This window comes from Calliphora vicina, chromosome 4, assembly GCF_958450345.1.
Source record: "Calliphora vicina chromosome 4, idCalVici1.1, whole genome shotgun sequence".
NCBI classification, from domain to species: Eukaryota; Metazoa; Arthropoda; class Insecta; order Diptera; family Calliphoridae; genus Calliphora; species Calliphora vicina.
The window spans coordinates 21,088,702-21,113,231 of record NC_088783.1 but is presented as its reverse complement, the minus strand read 5'-3'; the positions used below and the strand labels follow the sequence as shown (position 1 = coordinate 21,113,231).

Here is a 24,530-nt window from a genome sequence, read left to right as displayed (position 1 = left end):
TGACCTCGAATGACTTAAGTCAAAAGCTAGAATTATATTCTATCTAAATACCATGACAACTATAGAATTTGTAATGTTAATATCTATTTTGTAAAACCAACTTTGTGATTTATAATTTTTATAAACCTAAAAGGTCACATTAAGGCCATACAATTAGAGTAAACATTAAAAATTGCAATTTTGTTTACAAGCCTGCAAAAAGTTTTAAAAACATTAAACAAATACTTTTTTTAACTAAGAACCCACTGTGCTGCTTTAACAAACCAAACATAAACGGAAAAATCATTCGTAAGAAGAAAATTAAGCACACCAAGCCCACTGTGTTATTTTTATATCCAAAGCAGCATTTTCAAAGAGCAGCATTAAGAGAGTTTAAGTTTGAAAAGGGCCAATAATAATACAATATTAGAAAAGCACTCGTAGTTTGAAATTTTGTATTAAATTTTCTTTCACAACAAACAAACAAATAAGCTCAAAAAAACAATTATAAACACAAAACTCTTTATAAATTTAATGTAGATATAAAAATATTAGAAAATTTTGAATAAAATCCACTTGATTTGAAAAGCAAAATTCTGTAAATAATTTGTATGTGCAAGAATTTCTTGACATGGGAGGAGGTTGTTTTATTTATTTTTTCTGTTTTTAAAGGTTTTTCTTTACAAAATTCACACTAACAGCCAACGCATTGTTGGGGGGCTTATTTATGCACATACATATATTTATTTATTCGTTATTTTTGCTTCAAGTGTCGCCGTTTTTATTTAGTATTTTTTTTATTTCTTATATATTTCTTTCAAGTACAACAAACACTATATATTTCATACATCTGTATATTTCTTGTATACAACACTGTTGCTATTTTAATTTTATTATTTTTTTTCTTTTTGCAAAATTTTGATTTAATTTCTTTAAGATTTTCCGCTTTCCCGGTTATATTTTGGCATAATTTTGTGATTTTTCAATAGCTGTCGCTTGAAATTATTGAATTTTTTAGAAATTATTATTTAATCACTTAAAATTTGTAGATAGTTTTATTAAAGACGTGCAGCAAAGTAGAAAAACGTCGAAAAATCACGAACCGCACGAAGTTATGAAAACATACAACACGATGAAGACGAAACAACCACGGGCAGGCAGAAAAAAGCAAAGAAAAAAAATAAAAGCAACACTAATATAAATGAAACCGATGATAATATATACATACAGATATCTATGTATGTACAAATGTATATAAAAGTGGAGAGTATAACAACAACGATAACACAGTGTTGTCAAAGGCAAGAGCAAGGGAAAGCTAAATTATTAAAGAAAAACAACAAAATATACATATACAGAGCAGCAAAAAATAAACACAATTTTTTTTTATCGTAAATGCTTTTCACACAGCAAAAATTATTATAGATGGGTATCAGAGCTCCAAATCAAAGGCAAAACAAACAAAAATAAGCTAACGAGAGTGAGAACTCTATTGGGGCTGCCTCTCATTCTCTATTTTCAATAACAAAAAGCAAAAAAAAACAAAAAGTAGCAGAAATAAATTTTAGCATAACATTAAACTTTAAGCACACATCAATGTAAACAAAAATAAAACACAGTTACTCTCATCATTGCTAGCCCCCCAATAAAACACACACACCGAGAGAGAAAGAGCAAGAAAATTGTTGGCTACTGAGCGAGTGGGGCAAGAAAAATCAAAGGCAGCTCAATACTAATTATATGTTTTCCATATTTGTATATAATATTGCAAAAAACATACCTACTTAAAGCATGCGGCTGGCTCATTTAGTGTGAGAGTGAGTGAGTTTGGGGATTTTAGAGAGTTAACAATTACACTAAAGTGCGCATAATCAAGTACCCATAAAATTACACGGTACAATAAAATCAAACAGAAAATACACTAAAAAGCAACACAACAAAAAACCTTTTCAGCAAAACAACCCAAATTTTGTAGTTGTGTTATTGTTATTGTTTTTTTTAGCTTGCTTCTTTGGATTTTCCTTTTTGGTTAAATATTCTTGTGTTCTAATAAACAGATAGATACATACAAATCTTGTGATAAATGTCAACATTATACAAAAACCGTTTTTGACATTTTCTCCAATTTACACGCAAATTCCTGTACAAAACAAAACTCAGAAAAATCAACCCCATTTTTCCCAACAACTGTCAAATGCAAAATTTAGAAAGAAAAAACTTAATAAAAATAAATTTATACATATGTATGTATGTAGCTCTTAATTTTTTTTGGTTTGAGCTTTAAAGAAATCTGTCAAATTTATGTGCAAGTTTAACTCGTATTTGTCAAAAAAATTTTTGACATTTGTTATTTTGTGTGCAAGAAATGATGCTGCATGGTATACAATATTTGTTTGGCCCCCACACACATTTTCCGGATTTTTTTTAGTTTTATTAAGGATTTTGTGTTTTTTATTTTTATGATTGAGGTAAAAATAAAAAAAAATTCTGTACATACATTTTATTGTGTGTAGTAAAAGTTTGTTAATTTGTTGTTAGTTAGTTTAGACAGCTGTCAAAATTTTTAAAGAATTTTATTAAATGATAATTTTTATAGGAATTTAATTATTTATATGAAAAATAAAACTAAAATATGTTCGCAGCAATATTTAATTATGTGTATTAAAATGTAGTAGACAGAAAATAAAAAATATTTTGGTGATACCGAAACTTAGTGCTCACGTCAAGTTTACTTTAGCAAGTCTTGAGTTTAGAAGGGAGAGGAGATTGGTAAGATTTTCCTTATTTTCTAATTCTCTCATCTATAAACTCAAGACTGGCTCAAGTAAATCTGACGTGTGTGAACCATCACTGTTTAAAATGTTTTAAAGTTCAATTTTCTAACACTTCAAGCTAATAGTGTTTTAAAGAGCTTATTTTGACCCCAAGTACATCAAATAGTTAATTTTTACTAAAATGAAACTATAATTAAGGTCTTATTAATTTGGCAAATTTCAATTCGCATCGATGTAATAAATATAAAAAAAAAATATTCCAAATAAAACTTCATCATTAAGTTTTATAAAACTTTGGCTCAACATTATTCATTCAAAATTCAGGAATTTGACTAAAGACATAAAAAATATTATTATTTTTTGTGAAATAAAATCTTATCAAAACCATTTTTAACCCAATTATAGACCCAGATAAGAGATCAGCGAAAGCGATATTGTCATTTAAAAGAAAGAAAAGAGATTATGGGAATAATTTGAAATTAGTTAATCTATAAAGCAGTATATTAAACAGAAATATCACATTATTGGTTAAATAAATACTTGTTATTAAATATTTTGTACACAACAAATAAAATTCTATTCAAAATTCCCTTCATTTAGTTTTGAACGAAAATGAAGTCCACAATTGAGGGATTTCTACTTATGATACTGAAGGAGTCGATTTTTCAAATTAAATTCTCCACACGTCTATGACGATTTTAGCAGTTATTGAACTGTATATGTCTTTTGCTAAGCCGGCATTTAGAATTTCTCAATTTTTAAATCATAATACTATTTTTGACAAATAGAAAGAAAAGAAACGGATTAGAGTTGTAGCTGGTCGCGTAAATAGAGTTATTACGGTACCTTGGAAATTAGTATGTTCTTGGCCTTAACCTTACTGTAGTCCCTACGAATTAAATAGGGACAATAACTGAAATCCATTAATGAGCATTGTAAATCAGGATATCCTTAGAATCGAGTTTATCAAATATACATTGGATTTTGTATCTTATAGACTGTGCCATAACTAAATAAAGTACTAAATTCCTTAAAAACCTAATATGTATTTCAATTTCTAACATAGTTATTGGAAGACATCTAAATGAAAAGACATCTGACAAAGTTTGAAAGAGATGCCTGATACCTAATATTAAGTGTTGCCTACCATCTAGGACGGTTTGATTAGGATTGAGTACAGAAAATATGTAACCAGAGACTATGGCTGACTTCATAAACGCAGTTTGCAAAACAACACTGCATACATGGTGTTCATAAACGCAATAGATTTTGTATTGACAATGTCGCAAGTTCATTATTGCATGCGCAACATCTGTCAAATTTGTGAACTGTTTTTATTTATGATTCTTTACAAAACATTGATGCGTTCATGAATGTCACAAAGTATTGCTTTGCTTTGTAATTACTTTGCATTATCGCATTTATGAAGTCAGCTTATATAAAAATTAGCTTTCCACCAAGAAGTGCAACACTCCGATTTGTCTATATGCGATAATTTATTGACTTAAAAATGCATGATTTAGAATAGATGCCAGATATGAAACCGTAATATTCCATCATGAAAACGCTGGGCCACATTTTGCAATACCTGTTAAAAAGTATTTAGAATGAAGTGGTTCGGAAGTTTTGCCTCACCCGCTTTATAGGCCAGATCGTGCCCCGACCGCCTGTTTTTTTATTTTGATCGATACAGAATATCCTCTCTGGGTACGCTACACTTTGGAACAGAGTATCCGATATTGGTTTGATTTGTTGTTGGCCCCAAAAGAGTGTGATCAGAACATTATCCCAGTATATGGAGATATAAGGGAATTTGACAAGGTTTGGAATAGAGGAATAATACTTAAGATTAAATGCTTACTACCACCTAGGACCGTTTTTTATGATTAAGCGTCCAGAGACTAGCATTCCACCAAGAAGTCCAAAACTCCGATTTGTCTATATGCGATAATTTATATTGACAATTGATACCGACATTCTTAGCTCACATGTGAAGTTAAGCCTAGTAGAAATGTGGTTGCAAAACTAATGAATATGAGTAAATGAACTCAATAGTAAACACGTTATCCACCTGTCACACATTACAACGTGAACATTCCACAATCTGATCATGTCACATACCTTGGCATTCACTTGGATAGACGTCGTACTTGTCGTCGCAATATTTACGTTAGGGGCTCCACATTAGTTAGAAAAGCTTCTAATGGAGGAATAGACATTATGTCCTGATGATTGTTTTAACTATCTGAACCGAACAAATTTAAAATCTATCAACTTGAAAATGGGTTCCAACTGTGATGAAAATGACATCAATTAAGGCTTTTTAAATCACTCTAGGAAGTAATACGAGTATTGGCAGCTACATAATGATGTAGATACAAGAAATATAATGAAATAAATTCAAATAATGTAAGGTACACATACATGGTATACAATTAAGGGGAACGGCAAGTATTGATATTATATAGAGTATCCATTCCAAAAGTTCTAATGTTATAATAAGAATATCCATAGCTCCTTAGAAGTAACAATGGTAAAACCCAAGTTTAGAAAAATTCGTGAGATGTACATCTCGAAATTACAACACAGTTCAAACTCGCTTCCAAGATCAATAACGCCCGAACCAGGCATTGTAAAGCTGACCTATCACACTGCTTAGTCGATATATTTTATAGTTTTACCACATTATATGATTTAATTCATTAAAATGTGTTTACACAACACTTAATATCGTTAAACAATTTTGTAACCTTTAGAATTGACCAATTTAATTGATAAAATAATTTCTATACGACTCAACAAAAAACCCAGACCTGCCTTAAAATAATTTAAGCAAAACAAAAAATATTAACAAACCACCCCCCCTCCCCCTCTCATTTTCAGAAACAACCAAACAAGCCATAAAAACGTGGAGAGGGTTTCAAAAAGAGTAAGAGAGAGAGTCACAGAAAAGTGAGTGCATGAAAGAAAGAAAGCACAACAGGATTTACCGTTATAATAACTACCATAAACCATAAACAAAAATAACTAAAAGTTAATGCACTTTTACGCATGTTGTTGCTAATTCTTCTGTTTTGTTGTAGAAGTAAAAGTAAAAACCAAAATAGAATTGCAAAAACAAATTTTGTTGTTTGGGGGCTTAATAAAAGTTAAAAAAATGAACTTCGTACTAAGTGGGGGAACAAGTATAAGAGACTGAATGAGAGAAGCGTTGAGGATTTTGTTGTTGTTTACTTCGATTTCTAGTATATAAATAGCCAGACGCAAAAACAAGAGATAATATATCAGAAAATACATAATATTTTAACTCTCTGATAATAATACTCGTAGAGGTACAAGTAGTATACACAGTATTGTCGTCAAAATTAATATTATTATTCTAAATATTTTTTTTGTGAAACAATGTTCTGCCTAATTAAACTTTGTTTCTTTTTATATCTAGGGTACACACTCACTTAATGAACTGCTGCAATAAAAAACAAGTTAGAAAATATGAACAAATATTGAAAAAAACTTGGCAAATGTCGCATACCTACATACATAATATCATTTTAGATAGAGGTGAATTTCTTTTGAGTTTTGAAATGAAATAATGACAACAATATGTTTAAATATTTACATACCTTGTGGGTGAATTGCGAAAATTATAACAACAACAACAAAATGAACAAACCATATACACTAGAAAATTAACACCACCACCACACCACGTCGATTCCTCACCCTCTGCGCCAGCAGCCGCTCCAGATTCACCGGCTACAGCTTCCGATTCGCCACAGTTGAGGGTCGCACTTAGATCACAATTTGAAGCTGGTGTTGGTGTTTTGGTATATAAATCCTGGGCCAATAGCTCGGTAGCCGAGGCTGATGATGCCGAGGCGTTTGTTAAATTAACGGTTACACCGGCGGCAGCTAAAGCTGTTTCCACAATTGAGGCGGCCGACGATTTGCGTCTGCCTTTCGAGTGCGGCGAATTGGAGGAGGAGGCGGCTGCCTTTAAGAAATTTGTTAGTCTCTTGGTGGTTTTCGATTTTTTCACTTTCGCCGTTTGTGTTAAAACATACGAGGGCGGATAGGGCAGAGAGTGTAAAGAAGATTCGGTTTTTAAAGCCGCTGTGGACGGCTTAGTGTTGGTGGCGAGAGGTGAGTTTTGTAAAGGCTGTGGTAGATTTGTGGGTAGGGAATATTTGCGTAGATTAAAGGCGGACTTGGGATAGGCAGTAGTTGAGAGAGGAGGCGGGGTGGTAGTATGCGGTTGCAACAAACACAGTGGTGTATTGTCGAAAGTCAATTGTTTTGTTTTCTTTTTCACTTTTGTGGTGGCTTTAAGTAATTGTTTTGATTTGAATTTTTGCGTTGTCGTTGAGGAGTTTAGAGATTTATTGGTTGTTGAGGTGGTTGTTGTTGTTGAATGATGAAGATGCTGGTTCTGTTGCTGCAGTTGTGGCTGTTTTATTATGGAAGTCGGTTGGCTGGAGGATTTTTGTTTTAGAGATTTTAAGGAAGAATTACTGGAAGATGTGGTGGTGCTGGAGGTTAAAGATGTTCTAGGTTTAATTATTGCAGTTGGTGTATTTGTTGTTGTTGTTGCTGTAGGTCGCGTAATTGTTGTTTGTTCGGCATTTGCTGTTGCTGTTATTGTAGTGGCCTGCAAAGCCTTTGCCTCCAAAGTTTTTATTTTGGAGGACGCCACCTTAAATGGTGGCGTTTGGCTTATTTATTATTTCACACAAACTTAATTTTTTTTATTATTTTTTAATTAATTGTTTTATTTTATTTTTTTTTAATTTTTAAAACTCGCCCATAAAGGAGGGTGTGGTAATTTTTTTTTACAATAAATTTCTTTGAAATCACATTTAAGGTTAGGTTGATTTTCACTTTGTTGTGGTATTTTAATTTTTAAATTTTGACACTTGCTTTTTCTATTTGCACTAGGATTTTTTTCAAAGATTTTTTAACACTTTTTTTAATTGCTATAAATAGGTATATTTTATTTTAATTTTGTAATTTAAAATTTTGATTAATATTTTGTTGAATTTGTTTAACTTTTTTTTATATTTTACATAATTCTTCAGCCTTACAAAAGCCGCGTTGTATGATTTTTGTCATTTTCTTTTGGCCTTTTCTTTATTTTTGTGTATTTTAGATTTTTTTTCGTAATTTTTTTTGCTTTTTTCTTTCTTTTTCTCTTAAATTTCCACCGACCAGCGGTGTTTTTTAACTTTAAAATTTTTACAATTTTTCACTGGCTGCACAAAGTAATTTGTTGTTAAAATTTCTTGAATTTTGTTAACAAAATATTTTTAAATTTATTTAGAGGATTTCGTAGACGTTTCACCACAAATTTCATGTTTTTGTCACCACCACCATTTTTCCTTTAAAACTCAAACATTAAAAAATGAGTGACGATGATTTTGTTTGTTTTACAAACATGCACGCACACGCTCATTCACACACATACAAACACAGGCATACAGTTGGATTCATTGTTGTTGTTGTTGCTATTCGTGTAGTTGTTTTCTTTAAAGGAGAGTGTAATGAATAGTAAAGAAAATCATAGGAAGAAGATGATGATGAAGAAGAAGCAGTATAATCATCAGTGAAAAGAAGATAATGTAACAGAATCATCAGCCTGTATAACGAAGAGATTCTTTAACACGCACTCACAAACATACACATTCTCTTACGCTGTAATAAATTGTAAATTGTATACAAATTGTCGGTGAAGTTGACCAGCAAGAATTCAACAAAATTAATTTATTTTATTTTTAAACCGATATTTGTTTATAGAAAATTGTGCAGTAGATAGGTATTTTTAATTTATTTGTTTTATTTTCTTCTTTTTTTTAACAAAAGTTCAATAAACTTTGTAACATTTTTTTTGTATTTTTTTAAAATGGTTTCAATGACTGACCACCACAATTGCTTGACGGGCAAAAAGTTGTTAATAATTTCGCTTTATTTTTTTTTATAATTTTAACACTACAACACATTTTTTCAAATAGAGATAAAGAATTTTTATACATTATTTTGTTAATATTTTTGAATATATTTTTAATTAAACACTTAAATATGTTTTATTTTTATTTTTTATTATTATTTTACTTTAATTCAAGCATTATAATTGATTAAATTAACTTAAACCAAAACACTTGTTAAAACAATCTTCTTGCCTTCCATCACTCGCAAAGTCTTTAATTTATTAAATTTATTTAGAAAAAAAAAACCTTTTTTACACGGCTACTACTTGTTAGTTACTAGTAGAGTAAGTAGTATGTAGTAGTAGTAGCAGCAGCAGCAATAGTAGTAGTAGACGACGTGTATAGTAGCAGCTTCTGCTTTGTTAAATACTAAACTAAACGCAAGTATAAAACAAAAACAATAATATTGTCTATCAAATAGGCGAAAAAATACTGAAACAAAAAGAAGAACAAGCGAAACAACAAAAAAAAGAACAGCAACAACAGCAGCAATTCCAAACACATACATTTAGCCACCCTCATCTCTTTATTGTGCTGCTTACTCGAGTATTGTATTTGTTGTTGTTGTTATTGTTACTTCATAATCTTCAATTTGGAGCAGCATGTGGAAAAACAATAACAACAACCAGCCATATCATAAATATAAACAACAACAACATCACTCACTAGCAGCAGAAAAATATAATCATGTTCTCCAAAATATACAATATGCGCGCGTTGAAATATTACTTAATAAACAGCTACAGCCACAACAATAACAAAATACTCCAAGGTACACACACCTACACGCACTCCCCATCAAAACAATACGAGCAGCAGCTAAATAACAACAACAACAGCTGTATAAATGCAATTTACCTTTAATGCAAATTCTCAATAATGCACTCTTCTCCACACTCTCTATGTAAACCCGAAGACTCTTCACAAATACCGACTCTCTTTCTTTATTTAGTAAGGCTCCCCTTTTTATATACATATTTGTATTTTCGCTTTTATCGTGAGTATATTTCTTTTTGGTGCTCCTCTCCATGTGCAGTTATATTTGTATTTATTAAAAACTGTTTGCTTTTTCTCTTTCTAGTAGTCTCATTGAATGCATTTTTATTTAGCAGACATTTTTAAAAGGGGAGCTTTCAATTTGTTTTTGTTTTTTTTCGTTGTGCAATGCATTAACATACATATTTAGCAGCCAGAGTATAATTTAAAAGCTTTTGCGTTTAAGTTTTTGTGTTTGTACCCAGGGTTGTCGCTTCATGTGTATAATTTTATCTTATATATTATCCCATTTGTAATTTCTGATTACCTCGATATGGGCATTTCCATTATGGCTTGACGTAACATTTGTTCGACAAAATGTTGGAAAAAATAATGAAAAAGTCAACTTTGTAAAAAGATTTTATTAATATTTGCGAAGTAATTAAGTACCACTTTATTCCAAAAAAAATATTGCAACAATTGACATTTAGGAGTTAAAGATATTAGCAGAAATATGCGATTGCATGACGTTACCAAAAACAGAAGTGCGGGTTGACTTGCATTACTAAATTGCATAACTCTGCCAATTGGGCAAATCATTTTGTATAAAACCTTTTGTTGTAGGATTTGGAATAATACATATACATTTATTTTCCAATTTGTAAAATTTAAAAATCATTCCTCGGTTTTTATTTGTTAGCCTTAGTATCTGAAGTGACGTTACGTTACTTGAATTTCCATTTCACATATATTTTTTGGTTAAGAAATAAGAAAAGGAAAACAAGTAAGAAAGTATGGTGGGCAAGCATGACTGAGAAACATTTTTTTTAATTTCAATAATTTATTTTCGGAAATGGTTTTCAGAAGGAGCTATGACCAATTATCTACCGATCGCCATGAAATTAGGTCGCTTATTTTATGTTTATATGGAACTTATTTCTGTTGAATTTTATGTGGATACCAACTCGTTAAAATGATTTTCGAAAGTGGGACTTATATGGGAGCTATGACTAATTATGTACCGATCATCATAAAATTAAGTGACATGACTTCCGTATATATAAAACTTATTTGGAGCGAAATTTGATTTGAATTGATTAACTTTTAATTTTTCGGTCTGGGTGGACATTCCGGTGGAAATGTCCATATACATAAATTCAATTTAATAAAAAATATAAACTAATGTTGCCTTAGTATCTTCAGATTTGGGCTTTTAATTCACTTCTTGTATGAAAGATGGGAATCTGTCTCGTCATTACCATTTTAACTACATATTCGGAATGGAGAAGTAATTATTTCAGCAATATATCTTATGTATAGATAAGGACCAAATGAAATTTTATATGGAAATATATGTTGTCTTCTTCAGTTTATTATATATAACATTCTAACATTAGGAAACTATAGATAGATACAATTAAAACAAGTAAGAAAGTATTGTCGGTCAAGCCCGACCATATAATACCCTACACTAAGTAAATGTGCAAAAACATTTTTCTTTTAAAATATCAATAATTCTGTTTTTCGGAAGTGGGCCTTATATGGGAGCTAAGACAAATTATGGACCGATCACCATGAAATTAGATCGTGTGATTTATGTCACAAAAGTTGGTAGAAAGATTTAGGTTCATATACAAATTGTTTATGTGTCCAATTTCATCACAATATTAATTATTATAAGACAATTATGAATGTTCATATAATTTTCTGATGGGGGCCCTTTTATGGGGACTAGGGACAAATGTTGCCCGTGAGAAATTTTCGAGTTTTAAAGAAAAAATTTAATTTAAAAATAATTTTTTTTTGAATATTTAATTTATTTTTTTCGAAACAAATTTATTTATTTAATAAAAATTGCTTAAAAACTTGCATGTTTTTAAATAACACTGTACAACACCAACAAAAATTACGAGGTCCGACCAATAAATTTTGATAGAGGAGACAAAAAAAAAAGAAACGTGTATCGGCGTTTTGAAAGTTTACATCTGTATTCCATTTGAGGGGGGGTTAAAGTTTCCCAACTCTGGCACATTCTTATTGTTAATCTTCATAAAAAACAATATGAGCCTTACATTTTAGGTATAAAATGTGTTCAGCAAAGTTATGAAAAATATTACGGAGAACATTTTTGTAGAATATGTTAACCCTCTAAATCCTCAAGGCATGGGTCTTTTTTGTCCTTCTTTTAAAAAAGAGCAACAAACTCCATTAAAACAGGGATTTAAGGGGTTAAAATGTTCCGCAAAAATATTATCCGTGAAATTTTACAATATGTCCCTGAATACATCAAAACGGAAAATGCAACCAGAAAGTCAGAAATAAGACACAACAAAGAATAGCTTAGGGTTAATTTCGCTTTTATTACGAATTTTATTTTAAAGTACCCCACAAATTTAACATGCGCACCCATTGAGGAACGCTTATAGCTGAAATATGCTGGACATCGTATGGTAATGAAGTGGAATTGCCTAGGGCTAAAAAAAATGTAATTAATGAAGACTTCGTATCCAAATTCTTAATAAATACGAAATTAACCCTATGCTCTCTTTTGTTATGTCTTATTTCTGACTTTCTGGTTGAATTTTCCGTTTTGACGTATTCAGGGACTTATAGTAAAATTTCACGTATAATTTTTTAGCAGAACATTTTAACCCCTTAAATCCCGGTTATAATGGTGGTTTTTACACTTTTTTAAAAGAAGGACAAAAAAGACCCATGCCTTGAGGATTTAGAGGGTTAACTTATTCCACAAAAATATTCTCCTTAACATTTTACATAACTTTGCTGAACCCATTTTATACCTAAAATGTAAGGATCATATGGTTTTTTATGAAGATTAACAATAAAAATGTGCAGAGTTGGGAAACTTTAACCCCCCTCAGTTGTTAACTTTCAAAAGGCCGACACACGTGTCTTTTTTTTGTCTCCTCTATCAAAACTTATTGGTCGGACTTTGTTATTTTGGAAAAATTTGATTTTGTTGTATAGTGTAACTTTTTTTTTAGTTTTTTTTAAATTTTATTTAAATTCCTTAATCTTATTTTTTATTTTTCAAAATAGTTTTTTTTTAAATTTTTTTAAAGTTTTTTTTGAAAAAATTTTTTTTTTCTAAAATTATTACTGAAACAAATTTGTGACAAAACAATTATTTTTGGAGAAAAAAAAATTTTTTGGTTTAAAAATATTTTTTCCGATTTCCGACTCATTGTAGGCCCAACATAGTATGGCCTTATATACGCAAAGGACTTTGAAATATCTACAATTAGAATTCCATATTGTCTATATTAATGACTTAGTAATCCAGATATAGATAAAAAATAGGACAAAAATCGAGGTTGTTCTGGTTGTTTCCTTCTCGATTTTAAATAGCAACCGAATAGCGGACGTATTGATGTTATTCCAACATATGGACGGTTAGACGAACTTGGGTATATCTACATTGCTATCTATAACGATCCAGAATATATATACTTTTTGGGGTCGCTAATGAAAAATCTCTAATTTAAAATTGACAAAATCGGCCCATAAATAGCTGAGATATAAAGAAAAAACCGGGACAACCTCGATTTTTGCCCTATTTTGTATCTATACAATGGGTCAAAATCGGGAAAAATATTTTTTAACCCGAATTTTTTTTCATCAAAATCTTTTTTTTTCTCATAAATTCATTTGTCAAAAAATTTTTTTTTTTAAAATTAAAAAAAATTTTAAATTTAAAAAAAACAAGTAAGAGAGCTACAGTATTGGCCATAACTAAAGCACCCCCTCAATGGATTTTTTCAAATCATAATTTTTTTGATAAAAACGGCTTTTTTGGGATGTATTTTGTATATATTTTATTAACTAATATTGTTAATGTTCATTTAATATTCATTTAAGGAGTGAGATCGAAAAATTCTTAACACACGTTTTTCATTACATTTTTTAACCCAAGTATTATTTGAATTTTTTTTTGATCAAGTTACCTTTGAAAAACATGTCAGTTATTATGTGTAATGTCAATTATATTAATTTTTTTGTTAATCTGATTAAAATGAGTGACCAGAAAAAAGTGCGTACTGAAATTATTAAATATTTTCAACAAAACCCAACTTGGTCTTACAAAAAGTTGGCCAAGCATACAAAGGTCTGCCGTCAAACTGTTTCCAATGTTATTAAACAGTACCGGGAGAACTTGTCAGTTGATAGAAAACCTGGTTCAGGTAGAAGGAATGGTCCACATGATGTTTCTAAAGCCAAAAAAATAGAACGCATTTTCAAAAGAGCTCCCAACACATCCGGTAGGAAAGCAGCCCGGTTAGCTCAGTGCTCGGACTATTTGGTACGAAAAGTTAAAGCTAATGCAGGTTTAAAAACATACAAGGCTCAAAAAGTTCCTGACAGGAACGCTACTAAAAATTTAGAGGCCAAAAACAGAGCACGGAAATTGAAGTCAAGTTTTATAAAAAAATATTCTTGCTGCATAATGGATGACGAAACGTATGTTCTGGCAGATTTTTCGCAACTTCCAGGTCAAAAATTTTATGTTGCTGATGCTCGAGGGAATGTTGAAGAAAAGTTTAGGACCCAAAAGCAGACAAAATTTCCCAGAAAGTTCTTGGTATGGCAAGCAATATGCAGTTGCGGCAAAAGAAGCCACTCATTTGTTACAACGGGCTCTATAAATACCGAAATTTACATCAAGGAATGTTTACAAAAAAGGCTGCTTCCATTCATAAGACTTCATAATGTGTCCACTTATTTTTGGCCTGACTTGGCATCCTGTCACTATGGCAAACAAGCCCTTGAGTGGTACAAGAACAATAATGTGGTATTTGTACCAAGAGAGGCAAATCCTCCAAACTGCCCGGAGCTAAGGCCAGTGGAGAGATATTGGGCTCTTGTTAAAAGAGAATTGAAGAGTACAAAAAAGGTGTCCAAAAGTGTGGTAGATTTTAAACGGAGATGGACTACATGTTCGAGCAAAGTGACAGAAAGCACTATAAAAACGTTAATGGAAGGGTTTCCGAAAAAGGTTCAAAATTTCATCACTAGTGATTAAAACTATAAAAATAATTTTTTTTGTAAATTGTAATAATAATTTCAATCAAATAAAAAAAAAATTAAAGCTGTAAGTTTAGTGGTTTATTTTTTATAAACATATATGTATGTTAAGAATTTTTCGATCTCACTCCTTAGTAAAAGATAATTTTATTAAAAATTAATTTAAAATGATAAATCATATAAAAACTCAAAACGCATCGGACAAAACAAAAGCACCCTCTCATAAAATGTAAAAAATTTGACTCGGTACTGCATATTTGCAATGTGAGTTATCGGGAATCACAATGAATGGACTTAAAAATTTCAAAAGATAAAAATATAGGAAGACTTAGTGTGCAAAATTTAAGTTTTATACAGTTTATTGTGAAAAAAAACAATTACAAGGAACAAGAACTCCAGTAAATTTAAAATTAAAGTTATTGAAGACTGGAAGACGGGCTTATCACTACATGAATTTAGTAAAAAATATTCAATTAACAGATCTGTTATTTACAGGCTCGTTTCAAAATTTTTTAAGACTGGTCGAAAATCTCCGGTGCATTCTGGAGGTCGTTCGCGAAAGAAAACACGATATTATGATTCCTTGATCAAAAGAGCAATACAAAAAGATCCTGCAGCATCAGCTATTCAAGTACGAACAAGTTTAGGATTATGCGTTAGCGAAATAACAATCCGTAGAAGAGTAATAGAAGCCCGATTATTCAGCTGACGACCAGCAAAAAAACATTTCTATCAGCTAAGAACAAGAAAGCTAGACTGAAATTTGCCAAAGCCCACATCGACTGGAGTGTCAAAAATTAAAGACAGTACTGTTCCCTGCCGAATCCAAATACAACTTAAAAAGGAATAGGCGTGTATGCAGACCAAAAGGAGGAAGACTGAATCCTAAGTATTGTAAAGGAACAATTAAACATGGAGGAGGTAATGTAATGGTCTGGGGTTGCTTTTCTGGTCAAGGATTTGTGCCAAATCATAAAATTTTCGGGATTATGGATCGGTTCATGTACCGTGATGTATTGAAAGCTGTAATGTTGCCTTATGCCCGTGAAGAGATGCCAATTATAGGGAGCTTTCAACAGGATAACGATTCTAAGCACCCCTCCAAAGTTTGTAAGACTTGGCTACACAGCAATAAGATTCAAGTTCTTCATTGGCCTGGTCGATCTCCCGATTTCAATCCTATTGAGAACTTGTAGCACATTGTTAATATGAAAATAAATCGTGAAAATTGTTGAAATAAGGATCGAAAATTTTCACGATTTATTTCATGCCGTTAAAATAGCCTGGGAAGGAATATCGAAAAACGCCATAAAAACATATTATCTTCTATGCCAAGAGATGTTCTTGTGCCATCCAAAACAAAGGATTTGCAACAAAAAATTAACTAAATTTTTTTTTTATAGTATATCCTTAAGGGGTGCTTTAGTTTTGTCCGTTTCATTTCCTACCTTAAAATATTTTTTGATTTTAAGTTGCCTCTTATAGAAAGGTCAACTTTGAAAGTATTTGTTTATCAATAGTAAACATATTAACAAATGAAAATAATACATAATATATATTTAAAACTTTGATTTTATACAAAAAAAATACCATATGAAAAAATTCATTGAGGGGGTGCTTTAGTTATGGCCAATACTGTATATTCGTCTGTGCCGAATCTTATATACCCTTCACCAAATTATACTTAAAAATATTTTTTTTTAAACAAAATCAATTTTTTTTTAATGTTTTAAAATTTTTTTAAAAAAATATTTTGTTCAAAATGTTTATTTTTTTTTAAAAAAGTTTTTTAAAATTTTTTTTTTTTAAATTTCTTTAATTAATTTTTTTGGAAAAATAATTTAATTAAAAAAAAATTTTTGATGAAAAAAAAATTCGGGTTAAAATATATTTTTTTCCGATTTTGACCCATTGTATGTCCAACTTACTATGGTCTTATATACGTCGTTGCAAAGGTCTTTGAAATATCTATCATTAGATATCCATATTGTCTATATTAATGACTTAGTAATCCAGATATAGGTCAAAAATAGGTAAAAAATCGAGGTTGTCCTAGTTTTTTCCTAATATCTCAGCCATTTGTGAACCGATTTTCTCGATTTTTATGTATGAATCGTGTATGTAAGTTATTTGGGGGCTTCGGAAATTTGATTTCAACACACAGACGGACAGACGGACATGGCTATATCGATTCCGCTATCTATAACGATCCAGAATATATATACTTTATGGGGTCGCAAATGAAAAATGTGGAAATTACAAACGGAATGACAAACTTATATATACCCTTGTGAAGGGTGAAGGGTATAAAAATTTGGGAAAAAAAATATTTTAAAAATCATTTTGAACAAAAAATTAATTTTGTTTAAATATATTTGAAAAAAATATTTTTAAGTATAATTTGGTGAAGGGAATATAAGATTCGGCACAGCCGAATATAGCTATATAGCTCTTACTTGTTTTTTTAATTTTATTTTTAAGTTTTAAATATATAGAACTTTTGCGATTTTAAAACAAAAGCCTTAAATATCTGTTATGTTTTGAAAGTTGGAATTTTCAAAAATTATATTTTTCAAACTTTTTTTGAATAAATAAAATTAGTATTTCAATTAAAATATTTGAATTTTCGAACTAAGTTTAAGAACAATTTTTTTTAAATAGAGAAAATTAATTTTTTTAAATGCACAATTTTATATGTTTTGACAGAAGCTTAAACTTTCAGTTTTTTTTAAGTTCACAATTTTCAAACTTATATTTTTCGAATTTTCAGACGAAAAACTTATTTTAATTTTCAAAAAATTAAAATAAGTTTTAATATTATTTTGTTTAAATTAAGAATAAATTTTGTTCAAGTATTTGTATTTGTTTTGACAGAAAGATTCAAATTTATGAGTTTTTTGGAAACATTTAATTTACTAAAATTATATTTTCCAATTTTCGAGCTTTGTTTTTATTAACGAGAAAACTAATATGTATTTCAATTAAAATATGCGAATTTTCAAACACACCTTAAAGAAATTTTTGTTTAAATATCTGTAACGCACATTTCTCATTTAGAATTAATATTTGTTAACATGCTACAAAATTCAACTTTGTAACAAATTTGGAATTATCGAAAATTATTTTTGTTTATTTTTATGTAAATTCCATAAATTTAATGCCCTCTAATCCTCAAGCAGACTCGACGCCATTTATTTTGCCCTATTAATTTTTCTAATGTCATTTCAGACATTTAACTGTCATAACTAAACAAATAGCTAATTTTATAAAACCATAAAAACCGCCAAAAACCACATTGTAAAATATGGACTACAAATGCAATTATTTCAATTTCAAATTGTTCACAAATTTAAACAAGCAGCCATGAAGTATGCTACACTAAAATAAATGCTTTCTCTAACTCCCAACCACCACACAAAATGTCCTTTCTCTCTAACACTCGCACTCACACTCTTTGGCTTATGGTTTGATTATGAATATTTAAAAAAAAAATAAACGTATATTTATTTATATTTTATTTTACACTTTAACTTGTACTCGTACTACAACATTCTATAAAAATAATAAAAATGTCATCGTTTTGAGTTGCTGTTTTTGTTGTGTTTGTGGCGGTAATAATACTTTTAGAATCCAGGATTTATGTACCAGCAGCAGAGTACAGCAGAACCTCATAATGATGAACATGCTTCAAAGGAGCAGCATTTCCAACAACATCTAGTCTAACATCATTTGAAGTGTGTGTTTTAAAAATGATTGGTCATGGTAGCATGAAATGTAGGTATGTAGGTTCGTTCGTTTGTATGTGTGTCTGTAGGAGTTTTATGCTTTTTTTATTTTTATATTTTCCATTTTATTTTTTTTAATGGCTCTATCAAGGTAAAACTTAATTCTATTTTAATCCTGCGGACAGAGAACTTTCATACCCACACAGTTTTTACGCACATTTTTTTCCTGATTCTGTTTTTGTTGTTTCTTTTTTAATACAAACAACATTCACTCACTCTCTCTGGGTTAAAGTGAAATGTTGTCGATACTTACACGACAACCAGGTGCAAAGGTGAAAGAAATACGCTACAATATATACACAAAAACAAACATACATAAGTTCATATTTAAATTATGCGAAAGGGTTTCTCAAATATTGGTTGGTCATTAGTTAAATTTCTGGTTAATTTCCAAATGTCAAATTTGTATGCGAATGTTGTTCGTTAAAGTCAAAAACAAATATGTGTGTGCAAAAGTTGGGACTCAATTAAGTTGTGTCAAAGTTCGAATTGAACAAATATTTCTTCTGAAAGTGAAATTACGCTGAAATTTCAATTGTATGAAAATATAATGAATTATTTTTGTTTTCGCTAGTTAATTAATATTTGAATTCTAATGCTGTAAATATATCCTTCATTATCACTCGTGGTGATCCATTAATATTTTTTAACTTTTTCGAATTTCCAAGAGTGCAGGTCGAAGTAGTGTAATATTTGGTAGAAAACTGCAATGTTGAAAATTTTAATCAAATCAACAATGTTGGCTCTAAGTTTGAAAGGAAAAGACCTAAGCATTCTTTTGAGCAAAAATTAACAAAAGGGCTATTTTGAAAAAACAGTTTTGATTTTGCAAAAAAAAAATGTCAACAATTCTATTCAGTTGCAAAACATTAATTTTGATAGATATACTATCTAGACTAGACTATCTTTTGAGAAAAAAGGGCCCATTTTGAAAAAAAGTCAAAAAAAGTTTTAGATTTTTGAAAAAAAATTTCAAAATTTTTTTTATTTTTTTTCGAAAGTTTGAAGAAATCCCGATCGGAAGACATCGATTTCAAAAGTTGGTTGGCTTGACATGAAATCCCCCACATACATATATATTTTCCCATAGTTCCTAGGAGAAATACAAATTATTCGAATAAAAATAATTGGAATAGGTAAAAACATTAATTTTTTAGAATAGAAAATTATTCGATTAAAGAACAATTGAAAATTTTATTCCAATATTATCATTTTTAAACTTTCTGACTAGTAAAGACTTCGGAAATAAAAATTTAGATTCGATACTATTTTTTCATTAATATTTGCTATTTAAAAATTGTAAAATTTACCACCACCTCGCAAGTTAAAGGTTAATAATCTATTTTATCCATAGTAGTTTGGAATCTAAATTTCAAAAAACGTTGAATATAAATATTCAATATTTAATATGATATTATTTCAATAATTACACTGTACAACACAAAAAAAATTTATAAGGTCCGACCAATAAATTTTGATAGAATAAACAAAAAAAAACAAGTAAGAGAGCTATATTCGGCTGTGCCGAATTTTATATACCCTTCACCAAAAAATACTTTAAAATAAAAATTTTAAATATTTTTTTCCAGTTGTTTTTTCGTAATTGTTTTTTAAAATTTTTTTTTAATTTTAAAAAATTTTTTTTTTTAGTTTTCGATTTATTTTTTTTTATATTTAGTGAAAAAAAATTTTGGTGAAAAAAAAAATTCGGGTTAAAAAATATTTTTTCCGATTTTGACCCATTGTAGGTCCAACTTACTATGATATTATACACGTCGTTGCACAGGTCTTTGAAATATCTATCATTAGATATTCATATTGTCTATATTAATGATTTAGTAATCCAGATATGGGTCAAAAATAGGTCAAAAATCGAGGTTGTCCTGGTTTTTTCCTTATATCTCAGCCATTTGTGGACCGATTTTATATAGCAACCGAGCCGGAAGAATTTCGGAGATATTGATGTATCATTCGTGTATGTAAGTTATTTGAGGGCTTCAGAAAGTTGATTTCAACACACAGACGGACATGGCTATATCGAATCCGCTATCTATAACGATTCAGAATATATATACTTTGTGGGGTCGCAAATGAAAAATGTAGAAATTACAAACGGAATGACAAACTTATATATACCCTTGCCACTCATGGTGAAGGGTATAAAAACACGTGTATCGACGTTTTGAAAGTTTACATCTGAATTTCTTTTGAGAGGGGGTTTAAAGTTGCCCAACTCTGGCACATTCTTATTGTTAATTGGCATCGGGAAACCATGTGATCCTTATATTTTAGGTAAAAATGTGTTTAGCAAATTTATGTAAAATGTTATGGGGAATATATTAACCCTCTAAATCCTCAAGGCATTGGTCTTTTTTGTCCTTCTTTTAAAAAAGAGCAAAAAACACCATTAAAACAGGAATTTAAGGGGTTAAAATGTTCCGCAAAAATATTATCCGTTAAATTTTACTATAAGTCCCTGAATACACCAAAATGGAAAATTCAGTCAGAATGTCAGAAATAAGACACATCAAAAGAGAGCCTAGTGTTAATTTAGCATTTATTAAGAATTTTATTTTAAAGTACCCCAAAAATATAGCATGAAAAAAAATAGTTCAAATTTAACTAAAAAAAATTACTAATATCTCTATTATTTTACCTTCGATGGCAAATTTTTAGCTCTAGGCAATTCCACTTCATTATCATACAATGTCCAGCATATTCTACAAAAATGTTATCCGCAACATTTTACATAAATTTTCTCATGCCGATTAACAATAAGAATGTGCCAGAGTTGGGAAACTTTAACACCCTCTCAAATGAAATTCAGATGTATACTTTCAAAACGCCGATACACGTGTCTTTTTTTGCCTCCTCTATAAAAATTTATTGGTCGGACCTTGTAATTTTGGAAAAAAATTGGATTTTGTTGGAATTTTTCTGTTTTTAAATATAAAATATTATATTAAGTCTGCAGACGGTTTGGAATAATCAAACGAATTAATTGTGATTGTTTTTCTTTAAATGATTTAAAAACCATTTAAATTATTTAATTTTTGTAGTATCTTTTTTGAAATAACTGCATACATGCGGCGAATTCTCAAGATTCTTAAGTGTTTAAATCTTTTTATTACAGTGGCAAAAGAAAATCTTTTTATTATTTTATGTTCAGGAATGCCAAGTTTCAATACAAATACAAAAAATAAAAATAAATAAGTAGCAAAGTATAATACCCTACACTGAGTAAATGAGCAAAAAAAATGTTTCTTTTAAAATTTCAATAATTTATATTCGTGATTTTCGGATGTGGGCTTTATATGGGAGCTATAAGCAATTATGAACCGATCGTCATGATATTAATCGTGATTTATTTCTATATGAAACTTATTTTTGTTAAATTATATATAGTATCCGAAATTTGTAAGAGATTTATGCCCGTTAAAGTGATTTTGGGCAGTGCGCCTCGTCATAAAATTATGTGATATTACTTCCGTACTAGAGTGTCCAAAAAAACCGGTTTCCGGTTTAACCGAAAATGTGTGTTTTTGAAAAAACCGATTTCAAATTTTATCTTTTAAAAAACCGATTATTCGGTTTCAGTATTTGACTTCAAAAACCCGGTTAACCGGTTTATATTAAATTTTTATTCAATATGAAAAATATGCTAATATAAAATGTTTGAATTCTTAAGGCAATAATTTTATATATTTTACGAAATATTGTCAAATGCTACAATTTTCTATAAAATTATTCAATATTTTTATAAATGGTATCATAGTTTTTCAAAAATATGTTAAAAAATATGTTCAACATTTCGGTTTCTTAAAACCGAAATGTTAAAGAAAATCGAAACCGGTCGAGTTTACAAAGATACTCGGTTTTGGATACTCTATTCCGTACATATAAAATATATTAGGAGCGAAATGTGTGTAGATGCCTATGGTCTGGTAAGGACCTTGTGCACTTTAAGATACTGAATTACTATGGTCAGATACATAGTTATGTTGATTACTGCATCGCTAAACCTTTGTTCGATAGGGATTTCCATATTATAATCCCAAACAGGAAACTCTTCCCACAATACCGGCTATAAAAGGGACAATAGGGTCGGTGGAGATTTCTATATTGAGAACTTTGGGATAAAATCCTACTTTAGGCTATCTAACATCTGTACTGCTCTTGAGGCGGAAATTACCGCCATTAAACGTGCATCCAATTGGCTGAGGAGTTATCGAATATCTGCTGATATATGTACGTATGTATATTAACTGATAGAAGGCTGCCGTTAACGGAATAGCAGGTTTCGTCACGACAAATCTACGTATTGAATTTCATCGTTAGCAAATAATGCTAATTGTCTGCCTTATTTGCTGGACACACGCTATCTTATCTTTGCTGCCAATGCCCGGCTCTGACACACCTGAGGGAATGCATCCTCGGAATCCCATTCCTATCATGCATGGATGAGCTATCAAAAATGAATCTTAGACGAATCTACACCTTCATCAGGGAATCTGTAAGTATTTTAAGTACCCTGTTGTTTACCCCTTGGGTATCACAATGGGATCAGTTTTGAATATACCCAAGTGAGCAGCTTGACGAGTGGCTGCCCATGGAACCAAACCTTAACTATATAAATTTTACATTTATGACCGATTAAGTCATATTTATAGAGGAGATTTGTATGGGGGCCGAAAAAAATGTATGTCCCAAATTTGATTAAAATATAGTCAAAATTTCGACCTCTACTTTGCGAACAAGGTTTACATGGACATCCAGCAAGCCAGCCAGACAGACGGACATCTTTTAATTGACTCAGAAAGTGATTTTGAGTCGTTCGTTCGCATGAAACACTCACCACCATGGTGGTGTAGGGTATAAAAAAGATTAAAGGACAACCAAGGGAAGTTACCTAGGAATTTTTAATACATTTTTCCAGGAAAACAATCCATGCATGTACAATTTGGTAATTAGAGGTCAATAATACTTTTCTAAAATAGTGCGAAATCATTAAAAATAGTTCCAAATCAATGATAACCAAACACAGACGCATGGTACGAACATTCATCGCAAGTTTACACTCACTTCATGGACGTAAACAAAACTTTCATAAAAGAGTTTAAAACAACAAAGCTACTTATAAAAATCCAGCAGTTCTAGGAGACAGTCCCGAACTAGTGATTTTACCCATCATTTAGGGTTACAACTAGTTGTATACCTAGCTACGGCACTAGTTACTCTTCTTACTTACAATGAAACGGTCTGATAGCTGGTTCAAAGTAGTCAACGCATTGGATTCACATATTGGTTACATAGCATCAGTTACCTCACTAGCTACCCAGCTGGTTACTTGATCAGCTACATAACTAGTTAGTTTAACATGTACGGGTGCTAATTGACTTCAAACAGTCAGCTAAAAAGACATATCATAGACAGTCCAATAAACAATAGCTTGTAAACAAAACTTCCTCTGAAAACTTTCCAATAGTTTGCTTCTGTTAGGTAAAATAACTACTTTCTAAAGTACAGTACAAAATAGATGTGTAAAGTGACTTCAATATAGGTTACTAAGAGACAATAAAGTGTCTATTGACATCACGCTTAACCTTTAACTTATGAGGTGGTGGTAAATTTTACACCTTCTCTTAATTTTTTTAAAGTTTTATAAAAAAGGCTTGCGAAATAATGTGCCTGGATTTTTGTTTCTAATAACATTTTGCTTTCTTTTTTTTATTTTGTTTAAATTAAAATTGTTGTATCTTATTGTTAAAAAGCAAATATACGTCATAAGTTAAAGGTTAAGCGGAAACATAAACAAACTGTATGAGAATTATATCAACACAATTTGTACGAATTACTTACAAAACGTGTAAAGTGACTACACTCTAGATTACAGAGAGACACTTAAGTGACAATTGTCTTTATGCTAGATTACCTGGGATGTATAAAGTAATCAATTGCCTTCTCTCTGTAGTAAAAAAAGCACATACGTGGGA

General features: G+C 30.3%; 1 protein-coding gene across 6 annotated transcripts in view; it reads right to left on the bottom strand.

Moving 5' to 3' along the window:
- dnc (phosphodiesterase dunce) overlaps positions 1-24,530 on the bottom strand; it is a 418,093-nt gene that overhangs the window by 161,021 nt on the left and 232,542 nt on the right. Inside the window, exon 1 of one of the 6 annotated variants that reach the window (XM_065510435.1) lies at positions 6,377-7,478. The exons of the other annotated variants lie outside the window; for them this stretch is intronic. Within the exon in view, the coding sequence (XP_065366507.1) occupies positions 6,377-6,429 (53 nt within the window). The 5' untranslated portion in view covers positions 6,430-7,478. Of the gene's footprint in view, positions 1-6,376; positions 7,479-24,530 lie in introns of those variants that run through there. 6 annotated transcript variants of the gene reach the window in all.